Genomic DNA, 13,276 nt, shown 5'->3' with positions numbered 1-13,276 from the left:
CTATGCCATATTAAAGCACTGTTTAGACCACATGCCAGTTATTTAATTTCAAACTGTTTTTTGCTTTTTGGAAAGTCTTAGACAACAGGAAGTAGATCAGTTTTTGCTTAAATATTCTGAATAGTGCAGTACAGTAAGTACAGTACAGAGCTGTGAAATACAGTGATGTGCAGTACGGTTGTGCACGTACAGTGCATTACGGTTGAGCACAGTACAGTGCAGTGCAGTGGTGTACAGTGATGTACAGTACAGTAAAGTAAGTTCGTTACAGTACAGTATAAATAGTACATTACAGTATATACACAACTAAATAAAGTCCAGTATGCAGAACATAGTGTGTCACGACTCACCTGTATTCATCTATGACTGCTTGTACATGAAAAGGATCACATACTTGGTGTTTCTGACGAGCAATCACATCCTCGTCATCTAAAGATGTACAATTGGACAATTGTGCGTACATAACATTGTGCACTACATGGGCTGGTATGTGGATGTATGAATTAATAATCTCTGTATGTCCGATCATAACTCATGAACCCATTGACCGTTTTGCCTTAAATTTTGATTGGGAACGGAAAATTGATAATATCGCGAAAAATGTCATTGACATTACTCAGTAAAGTAACATTTTTTTCTATTTGCGGAGTTCTGCTGCAGAGAAAATGGAGGGAATAGTCAGAATGAAACACTTTTTAAGGCAGAAAATAACGATAGCTTCCTTATTGATACTTAGATAGAGGTTTAAAGGATATTGTTGTGAACATGCTACTAGTAAAATGGATGAACACTTGTTATTAAAGTCTACAACTCTTATAAAGTCTCTTTAAGCAGAAAAAAAGGTTAAGTGAAAATATTGGAAAAAAATACAATATTATAATTTTCTTTCTTTAATATGGATATTTTTGGGTTGAGTTATATTATATAATCTTTATTCAACCTCAAAGTAAATCATAAAGGAATTAAATCTTTGGCAAAATTCATATTTTATAATCCCTATATTTTTGCACCCCGGTGACGTAAACCTTTGATATTTCAAACTTAGAGTATTTGATCTAACAGAACTCAAAGTTTGAAGTGTCTAATGTCTGACATTTGGTTGCAAAAATATATGGATTTAACCTGATATATTTGGTAGGTTAAGTTGACCGGCCAAAAAACCCAGCCTGTTCAGCCCCATCATAGCAGAGATCTGAAGTAACCTAAACCAAACCAAGTTCAGAAACTAAAATGAGTTTTGAAAAAATTAAATAGGATTTAAAAACGAAAATTCACGTTTTCCATTAAAATTTCAAATATTTGGCTTTTCTGTTTGTCCGTCTGTCTGTCTGTATCCACTAAACGTCATAACGGCTAATTCGGACACACATTTTGATGGTAACTCAAACTGCCCCAGGGAAGGCTGAATTATTAGAAAATCCACCAATAAACAGAAATTATAAGCGAACNAGGTATATACAAGTATGCATATTACATACTAAATAGTGATGAAGAACATGTTTGGGAAGAGAGAGATTCAAAAAAGGTTTCTCTTTTTAAAGAACAGGGGGTCCCACTAAGCATGACGACTTAAAGATCGTGTTTGATCTTTAAATGTAATCTAATGACAAAATATTAATAAAAGCTTTTATTTACTGGAAAATCATCGAACCTTTAATGATGCCTTTCTCGATTTCCAAGATCAAAGACGATCATTAGTTCGTGTCTCCATTATATCAAAGACGATCATTAGTTCGTGTCTCCATTATCATGTTTAATAAAACACACTGTAACCCCCCCCCCTCGCCTGTTTTACCTGTAGGAAAGTATGAGATGATTAAACCAGTAATTTAACCAGGGAGACTCATCGCCATCTTGTTTTCTGAACAGTTGATTCTTAGTGTACAGTGGGAACAGTTGATTCTTAAAGTATACATTAGGCACAGTGGACACAGTGGGTTCTTTAAGTGTAAAGAAGGCACAGTGGGAACAGTTGATTCTTAAAGTATACATTAGGCACAGTGGACACAATAGGCGGCACAGTGGATTCTTTAAGTGTACAGATGGCACAATGGCCTGGGTACAGTTGGTTCTTATAGTTTGCAGTTGGTACAGTCGGCAAAGTTTATTTACATTTAACAGTAGGCATAGTTGATTTTTACAGTGTACAAATGGCACAGTTTATTTTTACAATGGACAGATGGCACAGTGGCCTGGGTAAAGTTGGTTCTGTTAGTGTGCAATAGGCCCAGTTGATTTTTACAGTGTACAGATGACACAGTTTCCTGGTTACAGTTGGTTCTTATAGTGTGCAGTAGGCACAGTCGGCACAGTTGATTCTTACGGTGTACAGTAGGCACAGTTGATTCTTAAAGTGTAAAAAAGGCACAGTTGGAACAGTTGATTTTTAAAGTATACAGTAGGCACAGTGGGCACAGTGGATTCTTTAAGTGTAAAGAAGGCACAGTGGGAACAGTTGATTCTTAAAGTATACAGTAGGCACAGTGGGCACAATAGGCGGCACAGTGGATTCTTTAAGTATAAAGAAGGCACAGTGGAAACATTTGATTCTTAAAGTATACAGTAGGCATAGTAGGCATAGTTGATTCTTAAAGTGTAAAGAAGGCACAGTGGGATCAGTTGATTCTTAAAGTATACGTAGGCACAGGCACAGAGGGCACAGTGGATTCTTNGCACAGTGGGCACAGTGGATTCTTACTAGCATCCAATTTGTATCAATTTTAGTCCAAATCGAGATTTTCCCCGTATTTATTTTTTACCCTGTATTTGTAGCTGGAATGTGAAGTAAAGATGAGTGAAGAGGGTTTATCAGAATTAATCCTGCAACATCCTACAATAATCAAGTGAAGAGGGTTTATCAGAATTAATCCTACAACATCCTAAAATAATCAAGTGAAGAGGGTTCACCAGAATTAATCCTTCAACATTCTACAATAATAATATAATAAAGAGGGTTTATCAGAATTAATCCTGCAACATCCTACAATAATAATATAATTAAGAGGGTTTATCAGAATTAATCCTGCAACATCCTACAATAATAATATAATAAAGAGGGTTTATCAGAAATAATCCTGCAACATCCTACAGTAATAATAATAATGAAGAGGGTTTATTAGAATTAATCCTGCAACATCCTACAATAATCAAGTGAAGAGGGTTTATCAGAATTAATCCTACAACATCCTACAATAATCAAGTGAAGAGGGTTTATCAGAACTAATCCTGCAATATCCTACAATAATCAATTGAAGAGGGTTTATCAGAATTAATCCTGCAGCATCCTACAATAATCAAGTGAAGAGGGTTTATCAGAATTAATCCTACAACATCCTACAATAATCAAGTGAAGCGGGTTTATCAGAATTAATCCTGCAACATCCTACAATAATCAAGTGAAGAGGGTTTATCAGAACTAATCCTGCAATATCCTACAATAATCAAAGGGTTGTCAAAACTGCACTGTAAACTAGACGGAAGACGGAAGGTAAACATTATGTAAAAATACTGGCACGACTTTGCGGCCTCGTATCTCCTCTTTGAGTAAATATAAAAGTATAATAAAAGCAAAGTTACCCGGTCACATATTAGAAATTCAAAACATTTTGTTCTTCTCAATAGCTCGTCAATATAAAAAGTTGAAAACATAAAAATCAGCAAAATATATGGGTTTTCAGAATCTACAAAAATTTTTGGATCCCTAATTCTGGATCATCAACCAAATATATATTTATCTATCTACTCACATAAAAATTGGCTTGTCACTATGTTTAAATCCAATAAGTACCCGGAACGGTTTGTGGGCGGTCAAATTTGAGAAAATAGCTTTCGAATTTTTTTTTTCGAACCCACCATTGAAAACAGAGGAATATGTTATTTCTAAACTCATGAGTCATAAAACGTTTAATGATAAAATGGCTAAGAAAAAAAATCCTTAATTATCTTTTAATTGCTATGTTTAGTTAGTAGGACACCCTGTGGCCTGTATGTGTACAGTTTAGAGTGTACAATCATGTACAAGTAAATAATGTACAGTACAACCTGTGGATGTAAGTGTGAATATGTTTGTACAACGGCACCTCCTAATTCTGCCCCAACAAGAAGAAAAGGTCTCTATAAAATTAAAATAATTTTGCAAAATTTCGAAATTTTTTGATTCAATTTTGAGAAAAGTTTAATCCAACATTTTTACTCTCATAGGTTTATATTTATTCCGAGGCAAATCATTGACTTTTTCTCCCAACCAACCCGGTTGTATTTTCGAGGATTTTATGGATTTTTATAAATATATGAATGGTGAAGTTGAATACAACAGGATTTACAAAGGATCTAAACTTCCATTTAATTTATAATTCATAAAATTAAAACATTTAAAGCTGGGAACTCTTGTATTGTGGATATCGATATTAATGCTTGATCTTAATCTTTTGTAAATCTGCAGATTAATTTAATCTTTATTCGAAATCCGAAATGGAAATTGAAATCGCACCCTAGAGGAAGAACTGAAATGAAGAGGTTAAGTATTCAAGTATTCGGGATTAAGGGTATCCAACAAAAAGTTCACAGCGCCGGCCCAATAAAACATGGATTTACAGATTTAGAATATAAAAATAATATTTGGCAGGATGTCCCGATTTTTTTTTCCAAATTCGCAGAACATGAAGGAAGATTTACGAACAAGAAGAAAATGGAGAACAAGTAATATAGCAATGTCAAAATATTTGAATCTGCTATTATCTTCTTATTTATAGAATATTGTAAAAAAAGATAAAAAATAATATTTTAATTTCCTGTCTCGGAGTTGCGAATGTAACAAGACGATGTAGATCTGAAACCATCCTCACAACTGTACTCTAAACAAAATACTTTTGTCTGATCGATAATATTGAAGATATTATCGTTTTCTAGGTTTAAGTTTTATTTAGTTAAGATAACTGATAATGTGGAAGATATTATCGTTTTCTAGGTTTAAAAGTTTTATTAATTAAGACAATTGATAATGTGGAAGAAATTATCGTTTTTCTAGGTTTAAGTTTTATTTAATTAAGATAATCGATAATGTGGAAGATATTATCGTTTTTCTAGGTTTAAGTTTTATTTAATTTAAATAATTGATAATGTGGAAGATATTATCGTTTTCTAGGTTTAAGTTTTATTTAATTAAGATAATCGATAATGTGGAAGATATTATCGTTTTTCTAGGTTTAAAAGTTTTATTTAATTAAGATAATTGATAATGTGTAATATATTATCGTTTTTCTAGGTTTAAGTTTTATTTAATTAAGATAATTGATAATGTGTAATATATTATCGTTTTTCTAGGTTTAAGTTTTATTTAATTTAAATAATTGATAATGTGGAAGATATTATCGTTTTCTAGGTTTAAGTTTTATTTAGTTAAGATAACTGATAATGTGGAAGATATAATCATTTTTCTAGATTTAAAAGTTTTAATTAATTAAGATAATTGATAATGTGGAAGATATTATCGTTTTTCTAGGTTCAAAAGTTATATTTAATTAAGATAATTGATAATGTGGAAGATATAATCATTTTTCTAGATTTAAAAGTTTTATCTAATTAAGATAATTGATAATGTGGAAGATATAATCATTTTTCTAGATTTAAAAGTTTTATTTAATTAAGATAATTGATAATGTGGAAGATATTATCATTTTTCTAGGTTTAAAAGTTTTATTTAATTAAGATAATTGATAATGTGGAAGATATTATCATTTTTCAGGGTTGAAAAGTTTTATTTGATTAAGATAATTGATAATGTGGAAGATATTATCGTTTTTCTAAATTTTAAAGTTTTATTTATTTAAGATAATTCCGAAATGTGTTCCTGCAAGTAGAAATGCGCAAGTTACTTTTGTAGAGAAACAGCAATTGAAAATAATCTTTAAAGGGTACCGATGTCATCTTTGCCTGGAGGGTCACTTGAAATTACGCTTTTATACCTCTGGTCCTAGTGCTCTAAGAACTGCTCCCTCCCCTGGATCTGAAGCATTTAGCTGCCGAGGTACATCACTTAGTCCCAGACCAGCCCTAGGGGTAGAAGAATAGATAGATCAATTCAAGGTAATGCAAGGAAAGTTATTGCAGAGGTGAACGCATTTTTTGTACTACAGTGTACTGTCTTTGGGCGGAAAAGTAAACACAAGACGGATGGCACAGCCTGACATGGAATCAATTTTCAAAATTATCAAAATGAACTGCTTTTATCCTCCTCAGATACTAAACGAACAGTGATGCATCTATTCTTGTTTACCAATTCCGCCCAGAGAGAACTGGTTTCAATATGTACGCAGAGTATACGCGACCGCAATTAACTTTCCTTGCATTAGTACCTTGCATTAATTGATTGATAAATATAGAAATATATGGCATATAGAAAGATTAATCCAAAGCGAACTCATGCTGCTGAGCCATGAAATGAAACAAATTTTTCAGCAATAAAAAGAGAAAAATAATCTGTGTTTGAATTATCAGATAGATTATAGGATAGAAAAATAAATAGATGAATAGATAGATAGATAGATGCATAATTAAATAGATAGATAGATGTCTAGATAAATAATAGAAAGATGATCGATATATATGAATAATTATATAGAAGAACGAATGTATGGAAAGATATTAGATATATCATTTATTATGGATGAATAGATGTCTAGAACAAAATAAAAACATTTTCTAAGATAAATAAATTATGAAATCCAATCTATCCAAGCATCTGACAAACTGCAACTTTAGCTAAATGAAGACATACAATTGACCCATAGATCTGTGTATTAGGAAGATAACACATAATTATTAAAGTTTTTCCGATGTTGCCAGGTCCAGCAGGAGTATGCAAATCATTTTAGTAGAAAACTGGGTATTTGTAGACTTCACAATTGCTAGTGTTTATGTTCATTGGACTATACAAAATCGTTACTTGAGTTTAGTGGTAGTCTTCCTGTTGGTGTTCATAATCTTTTAAAACTTATATTGAAAATTCTAACATTTGAAAACTGTATTCTGTTAAAGTTTGCTCTTATTTAACTTTGTATTATTTTTATCCTAGAAAAAGGAAAAACAATCGGTATAATACGTTACACGCAAATCTGCCCCTTTAGTAAAAGTAAATTCAGCTTATATGAAGCATAAAGTCTGACCGCGTAAACCTTGTTGCACCGGCTAGTCCTGTGCTTAGAGCTAGGTACAGTACAAACTGGAACCTGAAGGGTTGACCCGGTTCGGAAATTCAAATGTACTACGGCTGCTCGTGCGTTAATTTTCGGAACGATTTTAGTTTGTTTTTTAACATATATTTTCTGTCCGAGTCAATGATGTAATAAAGCAAATATTTCTAGAACATAATTTTAATTCGCCAAATAACCCTGAATGAAATAAAAGGACAATAACAAACCAACTAAATACACATCACAATACTTCTCGTCATAGATTTATGACTGTACGTAGCCATATTGAGTACAAACCTATCATAGACACAGACTGTAGAGATTGAGGAGAGTTCCTTCTGTAAACGTAACCAAACATCAGAACTACTGCCTTCATACATCAAATATAAACATATTACTTGTAAATGTAACCAAACATCGGAACTACTGCCTTCATACATCAAATATAAATATATTACTTAGTAAATGTAACCAAACATCGGAACTACTGCCTTTACATCAAATATAACTATATTACTTAGTAAATGTAACCAAACATCAGAACTACTGTCTTCATACATCAAATATAACTATATTACTTAGTAAATGTAACCAAACATCAGAACTACTGCCTATACATCAACTGTAAATATATTACTTGTAAATGTAACCAAACATCAGAACCACTGCCTTCATACATCAAATATAAATATATTACTTAGTAAATGTAACCAAACATCCGAACTACTGCCTTCATACATCAAATATAACTATGAAGACCCTACATCAACTGTAAATATATTACTTAGAAATTAAACCAATCATCAGAACTACTGCCTTCATACATCAATTATAACTATGAAGACCCTTCTCTAAATGTAACCAACCATCCGAACTACTGCCTTTATACTTAAAAGTCTGTAGGTTCGAAGGAATAACTAATGTAATGCAGAACGGCTCTTTATTGAAAGAGAATCCTAAGTTTAATTGATAGAATAACTTAACTCCTTTAAGATTTAAGCTGAAAACGCAGAACATTTTTTCCTAGCTATTAGTTTACTTAAAATAAACGAAGATATAAATTCTTTGTAAATATTAATAAGCCTAAGAACTAAACAACTGGTAACACAAATATATATTTAGATGTATTCCTGTTGGCGCATCAAGTATAACTGTGGGTGTCCCAACCCCAGTACAGTTCATGTACAGCTGCTGACCAAACCCAATATCAAACAAGATGGCGTTGGATTGGAAATATTCCCGCTCTTTTTTCAAACCGCCATAGTTGAGCATTGGCGGGAGAAGTATGAGGAGAAGGATTGTTTTTCCAGCATTCTTCAAATATTCACAAATCCCAGAAATAGGAATTTTCTCTTTTATTTGTTTCGTAGATTTCCCCATTGTCAATCTGAAATTAAACTGGATTAAACTAGATAAATGCAACAAAATTCTTTATTTCTCTTATTATTAGATTGAATACAACAATTATACATAAATAGGTACAGTAGTTAAGTTATTTAAAGGAACAGGACAAAAACTCAAATCAGTATTACATTAACAAATCTTTAAAATGCTGGATAATAGTTGCCCCTATTAAAGATCATTCAGACAGACCATGACAATCTGGGTTTTGTGTACATGTACCATTGTTTTTAAGTACATGCAAAACTGTTTTATCGAACAGTACAGTTTGCAGGGCGCAGAACAGTACAACTGTAGGTCTAATCATCTCCTGGTGGAACAGTATCTTCAATTTTCTTTAAAAATTTTATTCTCATCTCAGTCACATTATCACCTTTATTAACAATTTTTAAATTGATTTAAAAAGACATCATAATATCTATTTATGTCATAATAATGGGTAGTATTATTATGTGCGAAAAAGTTTTCGCTGCGATTTTTTCCCTTCAAGTCTGTTCGTCATAGGATGATAAAGTAACTTTATCATCCTACAACAGGAAATATTAAGTGTAAAATTTTATATTTGAATACCAGTGTGTGAAGTATTATAGGACGATAAAGTCACTTCATCACTGTACAACAGGAAATATTAGGTGTGTAATTTTAAATTTGAATAGCAGAGTGATGAAGTAATATAGGATGATAAAGTCACTTTATCATCCTACAGCAGGAAATATTAGGTGTAAAATTTTATATTTGAATAGCAGAGTGTGAAGTATTATAGGACGATAAAGTCACTTTATCACTGTAAATGAATGAGTCTACCTGACTGCTCCAGCTAGTATATTAGCATATTTGAGATTACTGCATGAATCAGGAAGTTCTACAAACTCTCCAACTGGATTACTCTACAAAATAATAAATACAAACTTTTAATTACTTATTTTTTTATTAAACCATTTCTAAAAACCTATTCCTCTCGAGTTTAAAAGAATCTTAGGCCGAGTTTTAACTTTTGAGGAGAAAAAATGATTTTGTGTGGAAAAACAAAAATTAATAAAAAAAGCGTCGAACAGAAAAACTATTTTGTTTTTCACTGAGATTTATTTTATATATAAGTTTAGCCATAAAAATAATAAAACTGCATCCAAACAGAGATAGGAATTTAGAAAGTTAAAGAAAATCTGAAAGAGGGCTGTTTAAAATAAGATCCAGAAAACTCTGGAATTCAAAGATGACTCTTAGACATGAATGACTTTAAGTATGAGAGAAAGCAATTGTGTTGTGTAAACACTAAACAGACCAATGTCCCTTAATAAGTTACTTGTAAAACTATTTGCTTTGTAACAACATCAAATAAAATTATTTCAAATCAAAGCCAATCGGAATGAACTGAGTATTTACGATTATTGCATTAATGTCGTCTTCAATTCCAAAGTTTTAAATTCTCACTCTAGTAAGAAGGATGGAGAAGGTGGAGGAAGGGGAGTGACTCAGCTTACCTCAAATATTAAAGAAAACTCGTCATTTGCAGCAGACCAGCTGGTCACCTGAAATATTAACAAACCATCAACCATCTAACTAAGATGTAATCAACCATCAACCATCTAACTAAGCTGTAATCAACCATCAACCATCTAACCAAGTTATATTTAACCATCAATCATCTAACTAAGTTGTGTTTAACCATAAACCATCTAACTAAGTTGTATTAAATAATCAACCAACAAACTAAGTTGTTATCAACCATCAACCATCTAACTAAGTTGTAATCAACCATCAACCATCTAACTGAGTTGTAATCAATCATCAACCATCAACCATCTAACTGAGTTGTAATCAACCATCAACCATCTAACTAAGTGTAATCAACCATCAACCATCTAACTAAGATGTAATCAATCATCAACCATCAAACCAAGTTGTAATCAACCATCAACCATGTAACTAAGTTTGTTATCAACCATCAACCATCTACATAGGTTGTAATCAACCATCAACCATCTAACTCAGCTGTAATCAACCATCAACCATCTAACTAAGTTGTAATCAATCATCAACCATCTAACTAAGTTGTAATCAACCATCTAACTAAGTTGTAATCAACCATCTAACTAAGCTGTAATCAACCATCAACCATGTAAATAAGTGTAATCAACCATCTAACTAAGATGTAATTAACCATCAACCATCTAACTAAGATGTAATTAACCATCAACCATCTAACTAAGTTTAATCAACCAGCAACCATCTAACTAAGATGTAATCAACCATCAATAAGTGTTATCAACCATCTACCATCTAACTAAGTTGTAATCAACCATCAACCATCTAACCAAGTTGTAATCAATCATCAACCATCTAAATAAGATGAAATCAACCATTAACCATCTACCTAAGTGTAATCAACCATCAACCATAAAACCAAGTTGTCATCAATCATCAACCATCTAACTAAGATGTAATCAATCATCAACCATCTAACCAAGTTGTAATCAATCATCAACCATCTAACCAAGTTGTAACCAATCATCAACCATCTAACCAAGTTGTAATCAATCATCAACCATCTAACTAAGATGTAATTAACCATCAACAATCTAAATAGGTTGAAATCAACCATCTAACTAAGTTGTAATCAATCATCAACCATCTAACTAAGTTGTAATCAACCATCAACCATCTAACTAAGATGTAATCAATCATCAACATCTAACTAAGATGTAATCAACCATTAACCATCTAACTAAGCTGTAATCAACCATCAACCATCTAACTAAGCTGTAATCAACCATCAACCATCTAACTAAGCTGTAATCAACCATCAACCATCTAACTAAGTTGTAATCAACAATCAACCATCTAACTAAGCTGTAATCAACATTCAACCATCTAACTAAGTTGTATTTAACCATAAACCATCTAACTAAGCTGTAATCAACTATCAACCATCTAACTAAGCTGTAATCAACATTCAACCATCTAACCAAGTTATAATGAACTAGTCAACCATCAAACCAACTAGTAAAATGTTTGATGATTTGAAGAAAAAAAATTTACATCTAAAAGAAAGTTTTTTCATCATTTTTAATAATCATCACCAAAATTTAACGAATAAAACCCAATAAAAACAAAGCTAACTTCTGGGTAAAAAAAATATTTTCAAGAAAATTTACAGTATACACCCTGAAACTAAAACAGACCTGTGGGCTGACATTAAGAAAGAGCTTGAAGGCGTGTTGGATTTTCTCCGAAGTCTCCCTAATTAAAATACTGATTAATTTTTGCTAAATTGTATTTTATTTTTTCAAAATTTTGTTAACCAGAAATTTCCGAAAATAAAGATAAAAAACACAAAAACTAAAAAATCTAATACGAAGATTTATAAAAAGAAAAAGGCAAAAAACTGCCCATTTATCTCTGTTTGTATGTCTGATCACAAGTCAAGAGCCCTCTGACCGATTTGCCTCAAATTTTGATTTAGGGAGCTGGGTAGAACTAAGAGAACAAGGACAACTTTGTTTGAAGGCAAAGCTGGGTTCTCAAGCTAGCAATAAATACAGTTTGTTTATTTTATCATAATAGATTAGTATTCTCCTGTAATACCTCAGGAAAGGTTCCTTGAAGCCATTTTTATACATTACTAGCTAAAGAGCCCGGCGTTGCCCGTGGAATAAAAAAGTTTGAAAAAATTGTTGTCCATAAAAAATTTCAGCCCAATCGGTCCAGTCGTTTGGCCGACTATACGCAACATATGTATATATACGAATGTCTTGTTTTATTGTATAGATTATAATCAAACCACCAAATCAATCAATCAACGAATCACCTGAAGTCGGTACATTTGTTGTTGGTTGTTCTGGCAAGAAAATCCTCGACAATACGTACACCTGTACATAGTGTACACAATTCATGAACTGTGTTAGAGTGTCCAGGAAGTACGCAAATATATGTACTGCAATTTACTGTGAAGAACACGGTTTTTTTTACAGAAATCATGTACTACAATAAACCGTACACGAAATATATTGTACATGTGTAAACTGTAAACAAGAAAGAAAATCTATTCTAACAATCTGGTTCAAATATTCTTTAAAAATATAATTTTCAGAATCAAATATAATTTTATCTTAAGATATCATAAATTTTCGATTTGTTCAGCAACTACAAAGAAATGGCAATGTTTATGAATTATTCTTTAAAACTAAACTAAATGTCATTATTATCGGAAGAGCTAAGAAAGTTTAAATAAAAGTTTTGAAATCTTTAAATGCAAATACAAATTTGCTCATCACACTTGCATGTAAATTAAAACCTAAGTCGCAAAATCGTACCAGTAGATTCAGATTGAAATATATTAAAAAGCCTGCACAATGCACATGATTGTATTCCTATATTGTATCCCATCTTCTCCAGCTGACGGTTTACGTCGTCGACATTTTCATAATCCTAAATCATTAATCAATCAATACAACAATCAATCCATCAATCAATCCATCAATCAATCAATTCATCCATCAATCTATCATTCAATTAATCAATCAATCTATCAACCAATTAATCCATCAATCAATTAATCTATCAATCTATCAATTAATTAATCTATCAATCTATCAATCTCTCAACCAATTAATCCATCAATCCATCAGTTCATTAATTCTTCAATCAAATAAATCAACAAATAAATCAACAAATCAATAAAAAAA

At 31.8% G+C, this 13,276-nt stretch overlaps 1 protein-coding gene across 1 annotated transcript in view; it reads right to left on the bottom strand.

Moving 5' to 3' along the window:
- Positions 1-9,003, bottom strand: part of LOC111701642 (uncharacterized) — a gene marked incomplete in the record, with an annotated part of 25,668 nt that extends 16,665 nt beyond the window's left edge. The window contains 9 exon segments of the mRNA XM_023473018.1: positions 351-429; positions 1,123-1,202; positions 1,796-1,861; positions 2,760-2,830; positions 4,042-4,113; positions 4,791-4,853; positions 5,964-6,051; positions 7,488-7,560; positions 8,321-9,003. Coding sequence (XP_023328786.1) covers positions 351-429; positions 1,123-1,202; positions 1,796-1,861; positions 2,760-2,830; positions 4,042-4,113; positions 4,791-4,853; positions 5,964-6,051; positions 7,488-7,560; positions 8,321-8,570 — 842 coding nt within the window.
- Between the last annotated feature and the right edge of the window lie 4,273 nt (positions 9,004-13,276).

This window comes from Eurytemora carolleeae, unplaced genomic scaffold (assembly GCF_000591075.1).
Source record: "Eurytemora carolleeae unplaced genomic scaffold, Eaff_2.0 scaffold294, whole genome shotgun sequence".
NCBI classification, from domain to species: Eukaryota; Metazoa; Arthropoda; class Copepoda; order Calanoida; family Temoridae; genus Eurytemora; species Eurytemora carolleeae.
The sequence above is the reverse complement of the archived record's forward strand: the minus strand, read 5'-3'. Positions and strand labels throughout refer to the sequence as shown.